The sequence below is a fragment of the Nannospalax galili genome, unplaced genomic scaffold (genome assembly GCF_000622305.1).
Source record: "Nannospalax galili isolate Female #2095 unplaced genomic scaffold, S.galili_v1.0 scaffold1477, whole genome shotgun sequence".
NCBI classification, from domain to species: domain Eukaryota; kingdom Metazoa; phylum Chordata; class Mammalia; order Rodentia; family Spalacidae; genus Nannospalax; species Nannospalax galili.
Genome location: NW_008339642.1, coordinates 1,481,887 through 1,499,381, shown reverse-complemented (window position 1 = coordinate 1,499,381; position 17,495 = coordinate 1,481,887). Strand labels below are relative to the sequence as shown.

The 17,495-nt window shown below is 38.9% G+C and overlaps 1 protein-coding gene across 1 annotated transcript in view; it reads right to left on the bottom strand.

Annotated features, from left to right (window-relative positions):
- Window positions 1-1,082: 1,082 nt before the first annotated feature.
- Tmx4 (thioredoxin related transmembrane protein 4) overlaps window positions 1,083-17,495 on the bottom strand; it is a 44,152-nt gene continuing 27,739 nt past the window's right edge. Inside the window, exons 6-8 of the mRNA XM_008834354.3 lie at window positions 13,452-13,553; window positions 6,273-6,336; window positions 1,083-5,348 (exon numbers count right to left, since the gene is read on the bottom strand). Coding sequence (XP_008832576.1) covers window positions 4,978-5,348; window positions 6,273-6,336; window positions 13,452-13,553 — 537 coding nt within the window. The 3' untranslated portion in view covers window positions 1,083-4,977. The remainder of the gene's footprint in view (window positions 5,349-6,272; window positions 6,337-13,451; window positions 13,554-17,495) is intronic.

Genomic DNA, 17,495 nt, shown 5'->3' with positions numbered 1-17,495 from the left:
AATCTACAATCTATATTATGTCATGGAGACTTATGTTTCAGATTTATTACAGAGAGAACAAGAGTTTGAAGAGCAATCCCAAAGTATAACAGGTTGGTAATTTTGTGAACCTGGCAGGCAGTTTGTGCTTTTGGGGCAATAGACATTCTCTGAGTCTATCCAGTGGCTTCCACCCAAGTAGCTATAGTAATTCTTGGAAAGAATTCCACAAATGACTACAAACACAATGAATTCTGATGTGTAAGTCTTTTTTGTTTTGATTTCTGAGACAGGGGCTCCCTCTAGCCCCAGCTGGTCTAGTCACCATGTAGAGTAGGCCGGCCTCAAGCTCACAGATCCACTAGTACTGAGACTAAAGGCATGCACCACTACATCTGGCTGGCATAACACTTTCTAAAGGTTTTTTCACACAATTATCCAGAATCCCATTTAGGAACACTTATGGAGCCTATAAATTACTGAGTATAAAATACATTGAAATGGAAAAAAAGTACTCATGGAAAGATTAGTAAGAAATTGTATCTATCATTCCATCATAAGAAAGAGAATGAGGGCCCAAATCTCTGATGGTTTAGCAAAGAATCTTCACCAAGGTAGATAGCAAAGTTCATCTTGACTGAGACATATTTCTCTATATGGGCAAGAATTCTCAACTTCATTTTGGTGAAGGGACTGCTGGTATCTAACATCTTCAAAAAAGGGGGGGGGGTCAAATCTCCATTATACCAGGTGAGTGAGGGAGTTGAAAGGGGGGACCTCATGTCCTTTGTGCTTTCCTGATATAGTGGTGGGAACAGTAATGGGGTCTTCTGAAAGTCCTAGAACACCATGGAAGCCCGGCATCTTGGAGGAACGGCAGAATCATTTATAGAATATACCAATTCTGGCCACTCTCAAATCAGGGCTGAGTGAGACCCATGAGGTAAGCGCAGTGAGTTTCTGCTGGTAGTAAATGGGCTATGATGAGAAGTCCTTGGATTTTTGGAGTTAAGCTTGAGCAGCTAAAAGGCACATGGCATGGGTTTCACCAAGTTGAGGGTAGAAGAGGCAGGAAAAGAAGAGAGAATAAACACAGAGCAAAATTAGATTTCAAACAAAGCATTTTTAACTGACTAGGCAAATGTTTGTGAAAATACATGTGAAGAAACAATACATCACTCTGTTTTCACTTGGTCATCACTATCGTTAGGTTTTGATGCAAATGGAATTTACAATAAAATGGCAATATATAGTCTCAGGGTTATATACAATTCTGTGATCAGATAATTTGTAACTCAAGCAATGTACTGCTTGAAACAATATACTGATTTCTCATTTCAGTCGCTACACATCTATTTGAGAAAGCAAATACATGAGTAAAGAAAAAATAAATATACTGCGTAAATAATCTAAACTATTATAAAGAATATAAACAACCTTTTTATAATGGATTTCATTACAAATGAACATTGTCTTTAGCATAAAAATCCCATTTCTACAAATCTGTCTAAAAATAAATGATTAAACTACATTGGAAACATGTCAAGTCATGGATCACATACACAGCGTCACAGTCTACACAAAACTTTAAAGAATATGCCATCTGAAAGCCACATCCTGGGCTGAAGCTTTCACAGACTTCTCAACTGACCCTCCTGCTTGGGAAGCTGCTCACAGAACTGCCCCATCAGGTTTCATAAGATTCCACACTTGGTTTCTGCAAGACAAGCTATAATCTTCACGAGAAGTTCGAAATGGAAAAACGAGGTAAAGAGACCCTACGTGAGAAGGAACATTCCTGTTGGCACAAGATTTACATGAACACTTTCAAAACAGTTGAGAGATTTGACAGGCTGGCTGACTACACATGTACAATACTGGCAGAAGCAAACAGCAGAACACTGAGGACACGGAAAGACTACCGATACATACCAGCAAAAGCACCAGGCTTCCTTTCGTTCTCTCACTTCACGCTGAAGATTTTATGCAGAAATATCAAGTTTGCCCTTGTTTTCAGTAATTTGTTTTTGTATTTTCCCTTGGGCTCTTTTGTTACTTCCCTCCTACAACATATAAGCACAGACCCTAACTTGCTAATAAAAAGCTATATGGTAAATATTCCCTTAAATAGGTTTCAATCATCCAATTTCAAAGGTGTGACAAATGCAGTCATACAAATTTATGTACACGCAAACCACAGAGCAGTATCATAATTACCAGCAAGTGGTTTGGACCCTAAAATGTCAAAATATGGTTTTTCTCAACTGTCAGTTCAATCTGTCCCAAGCTTGTTTGTTTTTCTATTACACTACTTAGTTGTAGCTAACAGATATAAATCCTATATACAAGATAAGGCTGTAGTAATTGCCATGCAATGCAAAGGCCTGCAAAGTGAATGAGCCATCTCTTAACCATTCAGTGATGATACTCCAAAAGAAAGAAGTAGAAGGGCCTGTGCATGGCTTCTGTGTGAGAGCCTAAGCAAGCTGATTTGGCTTAACAGATCTAGAACAGATGAACAGTAAAAGAAGTAAAAAGGAAACTAGAATTTTCAGATATTCCAATTAATAACAAGGCACCTTGCACTGGGAACCCTCATCCTATAATCACTCTTTCAGTCACCTAATTTTAACTTATATAAAATACCATTCTGTAATTAAGTAGCTTATATGGCAATGGAGGGAAGCATGATTTATTTTTTTAAAATCATGCTTCTGTGCACTTCTTATGGATTCAATTTATTATCTACAAAAAAAGTTATATTAAATGATCAAATTTTTAAGTTTTTTTTCTTTAGTTTGAATTATTGAGAATACACATAAAGGCTTCAAATGGAAAAATATTAAACTGGATGTACACTTATTGGGCTATTTACTAGAAACCAACTTTTACCAGAGTACTAAAAAGGGAAAAATTAGGAAAACTGGTTCAGATAATACTGAATCCATGATATTTTCTCCTCACCCTCCAATTCCTTTTGTTTCTAAGAGAGAAAACATTTTTTCTTAATGTTTAATTAGGTACTGTTTGGGGTCCACTACAAATCTGTTTTACATTTCTAAAAGTCAACAAGATTGTAAGTCTTCTTGCTTTCCACTTTAGTCAAACATTCCACTAGAAACTGAATATTTCAATTTGGAGGCAGACTACAACACAGAACAAACTAACATGAAGCCTTTCCCTTCTACAACTCTAAACTTGAATTTACTATGATTTGAAGACTTTGTTCAGCTGATTACAAGGGAAAGAAATCCAGTGGCATGAAGGTGGGTGCAGCTTAGCTCTATCCGGAAGATCAACAGCCACACTTAGAACCATGGTGCTTTGAGCTTTGAGTAAGGATATGTCAAAAGGGGATGGAACATGGGAGATGCAGGATGGGCTTCCCATACCTCAACTCCTTGATGGCCTCAGGCTTGAGAACAGTTACTAGCAACTCCTAACAAATTGAGGCTCCTAGATAACTAAGTTGGAGAGTTGGAAAAAAAAAATCAAAACCATACATTTTTAAGGAATGGATACTCAGAATACAAACCTTCTTTGTGCAAGGCTTGCAGCAGCATCATACAACACAGGCCAGAGAGGTTCTGATTTCCCCCAACCAGTGAGCCCCATGTTGGCAGCTAATGCAGGAAAAGGGTTATCTAAACAGCCAGAGAGAAATGTACTATAGATCCCTTTTCAAAAATGACAGAAAGTTTTACAATTTCATAAACCTGTTCTCATTATTCTGCCTCAACCCAAGGGGTTTAGATTGACTTTAGGCATCTTTTATATGCCTGGAATCTAATTTTATGAATTTATTCTAAGACATAAATCAGGTAAAAGAAGAGATGGATGGGTTTTTTAAAGAGACTGGGCTCCCTTGGTACTGACAGTAGATTGAGGAGTGAGATTTACAAAAACACAATTCTCCAGAAGATGAAGGGAGATGGAAACAAAATCAAACCTTTCACTTCCCGATATTGACTTTCATTAATTTCTTTCACCAAAAGCACGGCGCTGAAAAGCAGAAACGGTTTTTGAATTATTATTAAAGTGGTTTGGGACGCAGAGAACGTCTTGAGATGAAAACTAAACAACACAGCCTTGAAGTCCACTTCACAGAAACACCTTGTAATGTAAGACTTAGAGCACGTTGGAATTTGAGTAAGAAAACACTACTAAAGGAACATTTCAAACAAGTGAAAATAAAAAAAGTACCACAGGTTGGCCAACAGAAGTTGTTTTGTTTATCTGATCTATAAAATACTCCCTTTTGAATCTCCAAAGACATCAACATTTCCTTGAGATATGTGGCAGTTTTAGCTTCACTGGCTGTGGTTACTGTTACCTAAAGCCCCAAGTCAGAATAAGGAGAGAGATGCGGACTCCACAGGTGTCTGCTCCTCTCACTACAGTATAGTCGGGCAGGGAATCTGTAGGCCCACAGAGGAGCAATTCTAGAAATTTAAGGTAACAAATAAAATATAACAGAGCCCAAGAGAGCTCAAGTAACTTCCAAATTCCTTTCTAAAGTTAAATCTCTACCCAAGGTCCCCACAATTAGCAGCTCAGGAAAGTGTTTGTGAGCTATGGTACCCAATGTTTCTTACATGACAAAAATAAATGTTTGAAACACGGGAAACAAGACTCTGTACTAGGTGTAACAGGAGCTCTGTCGTCATCTTATGAGGCCTGTAGCCTCATTTCTAAAGGTGCTAATAATACTGGAGGGGAGTCCTCTGATGGACTCTCTGGCCCCCAGTACATGAATCTGTTCTCCATCCAAGTCCCCACACAAATCCAGTCTTGTGCCTGGCTCTCCTTAGGATACAAATACAAAGGCTTTTTACCATTTGACCACAGGACCAGAGATCATCTTTTAGGAGAGAGCATTGCTCATTCAGGAAAAATTAAGGATTTGGCTTAAACTGTGGACCACAGGAAAAAACTTCAGACCAGAGTGAAGCTAACTCATTTTTCTGGCCTGTAATCTTGGAAAAGATAACATGAAACCTAAGGTCCCTTACTGGCATGCTGACTCTTACGCTGCCTCAAGGAGTCTTCTACCAACTCCTGTGGGTCAACTGAATGGGGCTGCTCAGGGACATCTCCAGTTTCATCAGATTCCAGTTCCTCCTGGGACACACCCCCCTCCTGCAGGGGTCCTTGGTCATTGGTGTCACTCCTCTCCTCATCCATGCTGCCTGCCAGGTTGTCTTCTTCCTCCTCTTCATCTGCTTCATCCTCATCTCCAAGGTCCTCTTTCTCTTCTTCATCATCTACAAGGCTATCCTTGTTTTCATCTTCATTTGAATCATCCTTTTCCTCTTCTGCATCCTGCAACGGTCTAGCCCCTTGAGCCTCCTCTGACCTCTGATCCTGCTCTATGGAGACAAGAGAGGAAACAAATTTCTCAATTATTAATGACAATTCAGTACTCAACTCACTGTTCAGCTATGACATGAACAAACAGGGAGCCTTCTGTACCTGGAAGTGCTGGATTTTCTGCGTATACCCTAGCCCCTTCTAGAGCATGTAGGAATGATGTGCAAAGCTTCCTTCATGCTCTTTATTTCATACTGTGTAGAAGTCTCAGCGACTTAGCAACTGGTCATAGCAACTGGTTCAGACAAGCTTGGGGCCAAAGACAGGGAAAAAAGAGCTTCCTGTTACACACTGTTACACTGCTGCAATATGAACTGGGAGTGTTGACAGTCACTGAATAACCCCCAAACCTAACATTGTTGGGCCAGAAAATCCCTAAGGTATTTTATTCTGAGTTTCTCTCCCATTCCACAGCACTAAGGATCACCTATACTACCTGCTATCAATGAAGCCTCAAGTCCCCAAAATTTCATTATCTAACAAAATTCAAAACTAGGAATAAAGGCCATGAAATATAGGGCCAGTTAGGCCTAGAAGTAGTGTAAAGAGATGAAAAACTTTTGGGAAACTGCTTAAAATGATCTGAGATAGTGACACACGGAGGTAGAGATGCAGTTAATGTTTAGATCCTCTAGCTCCTCCTCATTCCAATTCAAAAGAATAAAAGCTGTTTACTGATGAGTGAGGGTTATAAACTCAAGGGAAAATTGCAGTCTCTGATGTGAACTATTTTCTAATTTTCAAAAGAGGAAAATAAAATTTTATTCAAATCTCTACGGAGAATATATTTTTAAGTAATTTGGTGGTGTTTGCTTGCCCAGCAAATGAAGGGGGAAACCCAGTATCTGCAAGAGCCTAAAAATGCCACACCTCGGAACATCAAAATTTATAAAAAATACTCCACCATGGGAGCTTATACTTACTACAACGTTCAGATGAAGTCCGTGGAAGTGGAACATAGAAACATTCTGATATTACTACCAAGACCTGGAGGGAATAAAGAGATCTCACAGTGAGCAGAGAAGACACATTGACGAAGAGCCTCAATATCAGATTTATTTCTATTGACCAGATGTCCTCAGATAAGACACTCAGCAGCTGGCTGAAGTCTCCAAAAAAGATACATCTTCCAAGTATAGAATTCTTTTACTCTAAGAAATGTTCACACAGACAAGCTGTTCCTCAATGCTGTGAACGAAATCCTACTTTAACCAGAGATGTCTGGATTTGACTGAAATATAAGAGACTTTCTACTATATTAAACATATCTTTTTCATTGATAAACGACAAGCTCTTTAAGAGAAGGATTAGCTCTGTTCACATTCCATACCCAGGGACCATTGTGGGCCATGCTGATGAAACTGCTGGCCTTAATCCAAAAGGGAAGTGTTAGCTGGAACCACAATAAACTGAAGACTCTCCAACTGCAGTATTTCCCTAACCTGTAGCATCATACAGAACAGAGAGATATAACAATGGAAGAAGCTGCCCATGTGGAAGGCTTCCCCTCCGCTCCCCTCTCCTCTCCTCCTCTCCCCTCCCCCCTCCCATTCCTTCCTTCTGCCCTCTCTCTATCTGTCCCTTCCTCTCACTCTCTCCCTTCCTTTTTGTGGTGTTGGGAGTCTGAACCCAGGGCACTGCAAGGGTTCTGCCAGGCTAGCCTTGAAATTTGCCATCCTCCAACCTCCCATCTCAGCCTCCTGGACTGCAGGTATTGGTATCAGAGGTATGGGACACTATACTTGCCTTGCACATTTCCTCTTTCCTAGTTAATATTTGGAGTAGGTCTTCTCTTGAATGAGTCGCCAGATTTCAAAAATGTGTTATAATAGATTTACAAGTGTTCCAAAAGTTTAATTATTAAAGTAACTGTCTCTTTGATTCAATTCTATAACCATGAGTGCCCTACTTTGTATTCAAGATTATTACTATGCGAACATTCTTTGTACAACATTTAGTCCATTAGGTTCAAGATACACGAGAAAAAACAGATTGCACCCAGTGAAGGATTCCAACTTCCCATTTGAAGAGGACCTAGCATCTTGGACAGTTAGGAGAATATAAGGAATGTGACTTGTCTGGCTCTTCTAATCCTCTCCAAGAGGGGTAAACAAAGGTTCACATTATCTATGAGGGCCCCAAATGCCAGGCTACAACATCCACAAGAGGAGATAATGGGAGGCAGAAAAATCAGTGGGAATAATAAGCCTTAAGTTATTTAACTGATTTGAGGAAAACACTTCCATCTGGAATGCCTGAGGTTATAAACTACATTTTAAATGTGACTGCCATGGGTTTTCTAACTATCTACAAGACATAATGTCTTTTGTGATTTTATTCTTTAATTCCTCCAGATAGGGAAAATTTGGCATTTCAGTGTTTCTAAGAAGCATTTCCAACAAAATCCAGAGGGAGTAAGTCACACCTATGATAGACTTGGGCACTCTGGAAGGCTGGCTAGGTACCACAGCCAAGTAGACTTTAAACCCAGTTCTGCCTTTTTTGGTATTGGCTGTGTAGCCTTGGACAGATCACTTAACTGCTTTCTCATGCTAGTGCTAGCCCATCATCAAGGTCTGTTTATTTCTAATGGTAGACAATTCCATGTGTCTTCTCAGAAATCAGGAACAAAGTCCCTTGGCCTTTATCACTAGATTCTGTCAGATCAAGATTCATATAGCCATGCACCTAAGTGAGAAAGACTGATGCATTTTTTGCAGACCATGGCATCTGTACCTCTAACACTGAAGACCTTCCTCTGTGGAATGCCATGGCCACATCTAGAAAAATAACTTACTTAGCATACAAGTTTGGACAGTGCCTATATATAACAACAGAAACAGAGACCAGGTAACAGAAGCAGGAGCAACCCTAGCCTTTTATTTTTTCTGTCCATGGCTCCTTCTGAGTAGACAGTGACAGCAGAAGTCAGAGTAACCTGACATGCCACCAAAAAGCCTTTTCAAAAACTCAAAAATATATAATTGATCATCAAATTGAGCACCTTATTTGTAAAAAATAACATAAAATATTTCAACCAAGAAAACAAAAATCAAACTAACAGATTTGTTTTAGCTTCTTATGTTTCAAAATTTGGGGGGGGGGGAGCAAACATAATAGCCACGCTTATGTGATACAATGAATTCATTAAGAAAGTTTCCTATGGAAAATATCCTACAATTTTGTCTTCAAGGTAAGTTAAACTCATTAAGATTCACAGAAGGGAAGAAAGGTCAGCAGGACCAAGGTTCACATGACTGCAAGCCTGTGCTAGGCTTTAAGCCTGAGAAATGGTAAATGTGTCACAAGTGCTAAATCCCACTTCGAAAGATCTCACCTTTAATATGATGCTATGAATCAGAAACGCAATGAGTCACAAAGCCTTTGTAGGTACAGGTTCCCTAAGGAAGATGAAAGGAGCATCTCAAAGGCTCTTTCCTTTGAGTACTAAGCCAATTTTTCCTCTTCTACTTTGGAAATCCTATGCCTTAGCAGTTTCATCTCAGATTTATTCTATCTGAACTGCTTATTTAATTTTGACTCAAGGGGAGAGACTACCTAAAGTCTCTTTAGATCCCAGCTTCCTAATGGATATATAATTCCTTAGAGTCAGGACAAAACATGGAGCAGCTCTGCACAGCAGTATCTTGCGTTTATCCTAATATGCTATACAAATTATCAGTCTTTATGCAGCTAAGATGTCAAGACAACTCTGAAACACTTTCTCTATAATACTAGAAGTTAACAAAAATACTATTCTGGAATAGATGATTTAAAATGAGATAAGAATGTAACCATTCCAAACTGTATAAAAAATCAAGTTTAAAAAAGTACAAAAGAAAGATTATTGAAGGAAAATTCAATATACTTTAAAATTAGAGAAAAGGAAATAATATTAATAGGTTAGTTCATTAAAGCTATCTTTCTAATTTATATAATGGAATAATAGTCTATCTCAGTCACTTGAATAGTCTGAAATGAACTCTCTTCTATCTTCAGGCTAAACCTCTAATAACCCTTTTGAATTATTATTTCAATCTAGGTGACAAATAAACATCATGCACACATAGTTCTTAGACTCAGTCAACCTCAAAGATAAAATTCTAAAACTCTTCAAGCTACAAAGATTTTCACTGCTTTTTCTATAGGTTCATTCCACCTGTACTATTTGGGGAGGACTAAAGTATGTAATCTGGTGAAGAGTAGGAAGAGAAGGCTTGATCCATGCTGGGTAAAGGCTTTCCAGTGTGCATAGCCTCGGGTCACTCATACACCTCAGCAACCCCTCAGTCATCTCTGTAAGTAAGCTCCATAAACTCATTGGTTCTGAGGAAAACTTTAATCAAACATTGATCTGACACTAGAACCTTAAAAGGGGTAAGCATTGCTTAGTATGCCCAAGAAAAGAAGTCTCATAACAGATGGAAAATTTATTTGTTAATGTTATTATGTCTCATAATTACTTAAAAAAAAGAAAATGAGAATGTAAAAGATGTTAAAGGATATGGGAATGGAGATATTTTCCAAATTAGAAAAAAATGAGAAAGTCTAAGCAAGAGAGGAAGGTCTGTACTATAGGTTTGTTATGATATATAAGGGATGACACAAAAATAATATACACATAAGCTTAAAATTGCTAAGATCACAGTTTAGTCAACTAGTTTAAGGGACAAAATATATGTCTAATCAAGGTTAATCTGAGAATGTTTGGTTTTTGCTCAAGTTTTATTTACATAGCACATAATTAAAAGTACCAGACTTGAAGAACTAACCTTATTGAATGGTTAACAGCCATACTTTGAGGCCTATACTAATCTGGTCATAGGGACTTAAAGGACAGTTTTTGCTCCTTGCCCTCCAAGGTCAATTAAGTTCCAGGGGACTGTGGAGCATCTCTCAAAATGTCCTGTAACTGTGGTGAGTTACCTGTCCTCTTATTCAGGAAGGCCATGGAGATCCCAACAGATGGACTTGAACCAGTGTCCAGTCTAAAAGGGGAGGGTCAATTCAGAGAAAACATCTCATTCATGCTTCCAAGGGAAGCCATACATGGTGGGGTAGGACCTTCGACTTATCACATAGGTGGAACTGGTAAGTAAAAGAAAGTGCCAGGGGCTCCTCCCAAGCCCATGTGACCCCTGAGGAACAGATTCTTAAACAACCTTAAGTATAAATATAAATTGATTGGGTCAACTCTATGGTCTTAAACACCCAAAAATGAAGTATAACCAAAGAGTTCAAGGAATTACACTTTTCAGACATTAGGCTTAAGTCCACATAAAATGTTATTTAGACAATTATTTCTCATTGATGACTTTGTTTCTAAGCAGAAAGTGCTGCTCAGACGTAAGACTTCAAATCTTGGTCTCCAATACTGTAGTGCCCACCTGTAGCTAAGGAAGACAACCCGCTATTGTTCTAAAATGATGGCTAAATTTACTTTCTGCCCCTATCTAGAAGCCATTGAAAGGGAACTGGCATTGATTCTAGCCACTCCAACAGCTATCAAAGTGCCTGAAAGCAAATTCTGAGTCCATTACTCTTGAGTCCAGCCTTGGCAGAGAAAAGAAAAATGAGGAAGAACCCAACAGAGGGATGCTTTTGGAAGCCCTTGTCAAGAAATTCCAACGGCCTCTCATATGGACATTTGAAATTTGCCCTGTTCTGACTTTTTTCTGGTTCCCTGCCTAGAACATGTAATGCTAATTACTCTTGCCTTTACTTCTCCTTCACATCTCCTATTCACCAGTCAAGGACTTTCTTTTCTCCCTACAGGTAAGAGTTATGCAATTTGGGAGTCTTTTAGATAGACTCACTGAAGGGGTACCCCAATTACCTCACTCTGTGTCTGTGTTCAGCATGGAAGAAGCCAAAGTGGTCTGCGTCCTGATTCCCTATCCGCAAACTGGGTAACCTCTTCAAACGATGGTGTGATAAGAATAGGAGGGAGGAATTGGCTAGGTAGTTAGGCTAACAAAATACCCCAAAGAAAAGTAGCTAGTCTCCTGGCTAAAAGTCAAAATGTCTTTAGGACTCTTAGCAACACACTATGTTCCAAAGGCCAAAAAATGTCAAAAGAATTTGGGAGCCTTTATCTAATCCCTAAAAGAGTTTAGGGTTTCCTCTTCAGAAGGTGGAATGTTAGAGTAGCAAAAAGCCCCATTGAAAGAGAGAGAGAGAGAGAGAGAGAGAGAGAGAGAGAGAGAGAGAGAGAGGAGGGAGGGAGGGAGGGAGGAAGGAAGGAAAAGAAAGAAAGGAAGGAAGGAAGGAAGGAAGGAAGGAAGGAAGGAAGGAAGGAAGGAAGGAAGGAAGAAAGAGAAAGAAGAACATGAAGTTGTCAGAAAAAACTGATAGGGAGATATGGGAGGTGTTGGAGGGGAGGGAATGGGCATGGATTTGATCAAAACACCTTATATGTGGGCTGGAGAGATGGCTCAGAAGTTAAGAACACTGGTTGTTCTTGCATTAAGACCCAGGTTTGAATCCCAGCACCCACATGGTAGCTAACAACTGTCCATAACTTCAGTTCTAGGGGAGCCAACAGCCTCTCTGTCCTCCGCAGGCATTGCACGACACAGGTGCACTTACCTACATGCAGGCAATACACGCATACACATAAAATTAAAATAAAAAAACCTTATATGCATGTCTGAAAATCTCAATAAAGTTTTTTTAAAAGTTAAAAAAAAATCCATTACTAAGCAAAAGGGAGAAGAAAATTATACTCAATTCTCAATTTCTGTCCAAAGTAATATTCCATTAATCCAGGACAATGGGGCCATGACAATAAGCAATAAAATTAATAAAAAAAAAAACAGGACAAAACTGAGACCAAATTAATAATTTATATAAGGAGCCATGCTCCATCCTCACTTCTAAAGTTTAGACAGGCTATGGTAATAAAATAGTCATGACAAAATAAAAATCAAGCCTTTTTTCTAGCTCTTTCAACTTACTGTCTTAGACCAAATTTTGACATATTATGAAGTAAACTGCTTGCCAATTCATCTTTTTTTTTTATTAAAGACCTTGCTAGGGTGCTAAATTTCATTTAAAATGTTAATAGTCTTACATAATTTTATTCTTTTATATATTTTTTCATAATCATCAATTATTTCTACCATAGTGTTTAGGAACCATGTAATTAGTAACCAAATAAAAATTTTTAAAAACTTCCTAACTTGCTGGCCGTGGTGGTTCATACCTTTTAATCCCAGCACTGGGGAGGCAGAGGCAGATGGTTCTCTGTGAGACTGAGGCCAGCCTGGTCTACATAGTGAACTCCAAGTCAGATGGGACTACAGGAAGACCCTGTCTCAAAAAACACCAAGCAAACAAACAAAAAACCTACCCATCCTATTCAGAGTTGAACATGCAATTAAATTGATCACATGTAAGTTAAGAAAGAGATTAAAAGATATTTACATCAAAGAGTAAAGTATGACAAACATTTATCACAGCCTCTGTAAGTTAAGTAATTATTATTTTAAGTCTCACTGGGAGAGAAAACACGTGGATTATCCTATGGGATACTATCTTTCATGCCCAAAGAATACACAGTGATTTGCTTGAAACTTATTTGTTTCTACAGTAGTACCTAAGTTCTTTTATCTATATTATCTAACAAAATCTACCTCAGGAAAGCCAGAGTGTATGTATAAGGAGTCGATCAAGGTTAGAGATTAAGCTGGAGGATGTAAACAAGAAAAAAATCTTTCATGTAATCCCTTCGGTAGATTCATAACTTTGTCTTTATCACCAAAGTTCTAATTAAGTGGTCAATGTGTGGAACTATAGCTGAATTAGTTGTCTTCGAAAACGATTATCAATTCAAGTAAGGCCTCTATTTCTTCTCTGACCACTGTCTATATTCTCTGCAGCACACATCTTCAGAATGCTCAGGAGGTAAGACTGGGAAATAATTCTTCCCATTATATCATACTTTACCATTGAAAGCAGCATCAAACAAGCTAATGCTCTTCAGCTGCTTAGATTACACACAAATTAATATTTTATGGGCTTTTCTTTCTTGGTCACCTTTTAATTTTATATGAAACTCCCTGTTTTAAGAACAAGAAAAAAAGGATGGCATTATCTCTTACCAGACCCATGAACAGGCCAAAAACCAAAGTAGCAATGACGAAAAAGACGTAAGAACACCAAACAGGAATTCCAAGGGTCACTGTGAAATAGTTGTGAAGGTGCTGCAATCAAAAGAAAAAACAAACAAACAAAATGTTTACTTATAATATTGAGTTCTCTAGCTACAACTCCAATCTACAAACCGTCTCTCCATATATTCCCAAAGTTTGTACTCAAGTGATTCCTAATAGTCAAATTTTATAGCCCTGGGAAATACAGAGTAATACTAGAGATCATGTATCTAATAAGAGTTAATTCTTCTCTACAGTTCAGGATCTGGACAGAACTCAGATCAAATAATTTTGTCAGTTTCCTACTTCCATCACAACAGATTCTCTTATATCTCAATTACCTATATTACCTAATCATTACTTACTCCTCAATATTTAACCCTAAAATGGAATCTATTAAAACATGAAACTCCTTGGGCCTTTATCAATTTTCATGTAAAACAAAATGATGACTTACAAACCACCACCCATTTAAAAAGCCTCCATGCTTACTTTTCCTAATTGGACTCTTAATGCTAACATTTTCCTAATGTGTCATAGCTGGGGCTACAAGGAAACCCTGTCTCAAAAAGACCAAAGAAAAAAAAATTTATACACACACACACACACACACACACACACTCTCTAGAAAGAAGCAGCAGTTCTTCTAGCTGCATTCACTACATACAAGGAAGATTTCATTGGCCTCTAAGAAAAGTATACATCCTTTCCAGGCCTACTGCTTTCTGGCACTCTATTTGAAAATGGACACTTTAAAAATGGGGGACAAAATCCTAGTATCTATTTGTAGGCTAAACATATGAATTACAGACATGAACTTCTCATTTCATGTCAAAGTCCACTTAGAGGTGGATCAATGTTGTCCCATGTTGACTTAAGTCATCTTCTTTTAGACTATCAGCTATAACCAAGCAATTACTGGGTACAGAATGAAAAAGTTCCAAGTTAGAAAGCAGCAGCATACAATGATTGAATGATTTTCCCAGATTTGATGAAAATGAGTTCGGGTTTCGACTTTAATTTCATATTTCTCAAGATCTAAGTCATTCTTACTAGTTTCTTAGTTTACATTAAGAAATTAAGTATTTTATCCTGGCTTATTCTGAGTGATAATCATAAAAACAAGAGTTTGTTAAGGGGCAGGGGATGGCTCAATGGTTAAGAGCACTGGCTGCTCTTGCAAAGGACCCAGGTTCTGTTATTCCTAGCACTCATATGGTAGCTAGCAACTGTCCTTAACTCCATGATCTATAAACCTCTGGACACTGCACAACATGGGTGCACCTATATACACATAAAATTGCATACTTAATATACACAAAAGCAATTTTATAAAAAAGTTTAAGTGGCCTAGAATTATCTGATAACACAAACTCAGCAATTATTGTAAGCACTGATACACGTAATCTGTATTTGAGCCAGTCCCATCCCATTCACATGTGAATCTGAGTTAATCTCTGCACACCCCACCCCCAATCTCTCTCTCCCATATGCTGCATTAATGTGACCAGCTGTCTTAGTTTGTTTCTTCATTGCTGTGACAAAACACTCTGACCACTACCTACTAGGGGAGGAAAGGGTTTATTCAGTTTACATCTCCCAGGTCGTAGTTCATCAGGGAGCCCAAAGTAGGAACTCAGGGCAGGAACCTGGAAGCAAGAGCTGGAGTACAGGCCACGGAGGAACGCTGCTTACTGGCTTGCTCCCTTGGCCCCTGCTCAGCCTGTTTTCTTATGCCACAAAGGCCCACCTTCCCTGGGGTGGCACCACTCACAGTGGGCTGGGCCCTCCCACATCACTCATCAAGAAGATGCCCCTCAGACATGGCCACAGGCCAGGCGAATAGAGGCAATTCCCCAATTGAGGCTCCCTCAACCCAGGTGTGTCAAGTTGACACTAAAGCTATCCAGCAAACCAGCCAGAGCTCTTACCAGCATGACAGAATCCTGGTCACCATGTCTTCCTGGCCATGAAATCCATGAGTCAAAAGAAATCCTTCTCTAAGTAGCATTGTCAGGCATTTGGTCAGTGATGAAAGAAACTCACAGATAAAACTTGTTACTCGGAAAGTGGGGTGTTGCTGTGAGAAACCTGATCCTGTGGCTCAAAAACCTTTAGAACTGGTTTAAAGGAGGAATGTGCAAGAGTTTGACATCCTGGGCTAGAGAAGTCATAGACTGCTGCAGGCAGAACTGAACAGGACAGAGATGGGAGGCCCAAAGACAGAATGCCAACAGAATGCTGAAAGAAATGCAGGCAGTGAAGGCCAGTTTCTGAGATTTCAGAGGAGAATAGGAACTATCAGAAACTGGGGCAGAGGCTATTTATGTTACATTCCAATAAAGCATCTGGCTGTGTCACCTATGTCCTGATAATATAAGTGAGGCCAAATTCAAAGTAAAGAAAATTCAAATAGAGCACAACATTCAAGCTGTAGTATCTTTACTGCTCACTGCATTTTGGTGAGATTTATGTAAGATTTCAAAGCAGAAAGATGAAGAAGAAAGGAATGTGAAAGGAGTGGCAGTCACTGAGAAGTTGCTGATAATACAGAAACCATTCAGGGGAAATCACCCATCTACACTGGGCCATTAGGAAATGTGCTGAGAGCAAGACACTGCTACTAAAGACTCAAGCTTATAAAAACGCAAATCCATTTTAAAAGAGAGTACCTGAACAAAGAGCCTTCAAGGTACCCTGCCAGAACAGGGCTGCCTAGGCAAGGGTTTACCTAGGTACCAGGTACAGCCAGGCAAGCACCCTGAAGTCACTATAGTTGTGGTAGAGGGGCAAAGGCTACACCTTGAGCTAGCATAACCTAGCAGTGTGTCCATGTGGTACTGGTTTTATAGGCATGCACTATACAAGAGTGAAGGGGTCATGGAGACCAGAATTTCAGAAAGCTGCTGAGGCTGGATAACATGTGGCAGAGTCAGATTTTCTACCCAAAGGTCCTGATAAGCTATTGTGTAAAAGTGAAACCTTAGGTGTAGGGAAGATGCTGAGATATAGAAGATGTTAGAAATGTGAGGCATTTGCCAAAGAAGGCTGTGGATACTGAGTGGAACCCAAGAGAGAGACTATGTATGCTGTAAGGTCACAAGAGTGGAGATGGGGTCCCCAAGCTGCTTAGAGCCTAGATGAAATCATCAGGAGCCCGAGATGTAGGAAATGCAAGATTCGGTGTTTTCTCTGCTCAGTTTGTCTCACTTTGGTCCAATCTTTCCTTGTTGTGCTCCCATACCTTCTTATATGGAATGAGGGTATTTACTCTGTGCTGCTGAATGTTTAAAGTATGTTAACATTTTTTTAATGGGAGCAGATAGTTATGAAGACTGCTCTGAGTTTTGGAAGAGACTTTTGACTTTTGAAAAGTGTTGGGACTATAAGACTATGGTTTAAGGTATGACTTGCATGCACTTTGCCCTATGGGAGCCAGGGACAGAGTATTATAGCTAAAATATGAAACGTCCTCCACAGGCACATGTTTGAATACTTGGTCCCCAGCTGATGGTGTTGTCTGTAGAGGTTGTAGAATCTTGAGGGGAAGGGTTCTGGTTGGTAGAAGGAGGTTACTCAATGGTGGGTATATGACTTAGAGCCTACCTCGAAGTTCTAGTCATTTTTCCCTTCACTTCTGTAATGTTACTGGCTGGCAAGCGCCCACAGTGATAGATGACATGATAGCCACAATGCCTATCTTGCCATGGACTATGAACTGAAATAAACCCTTCCTCTAAGTTATTTTGTCAGATATATGATCATGATAATGAGAAAAATAACTAATACAGCCACCTTAACAATTTTAAATTTTATGCTCCATGAATGTATATATTTCTATTTCATTTAAATCACCTTCAATTTCTTCCAACAATTTTGTAGTTTTCATGTATAAATGAACTTAAGGCCACTTAATTATAAAGTATTTTATTTTTTAAATGCATTTAGCTTTCATAAATTTCAAAAAAATTTATAAATTTTTATATATAGTTT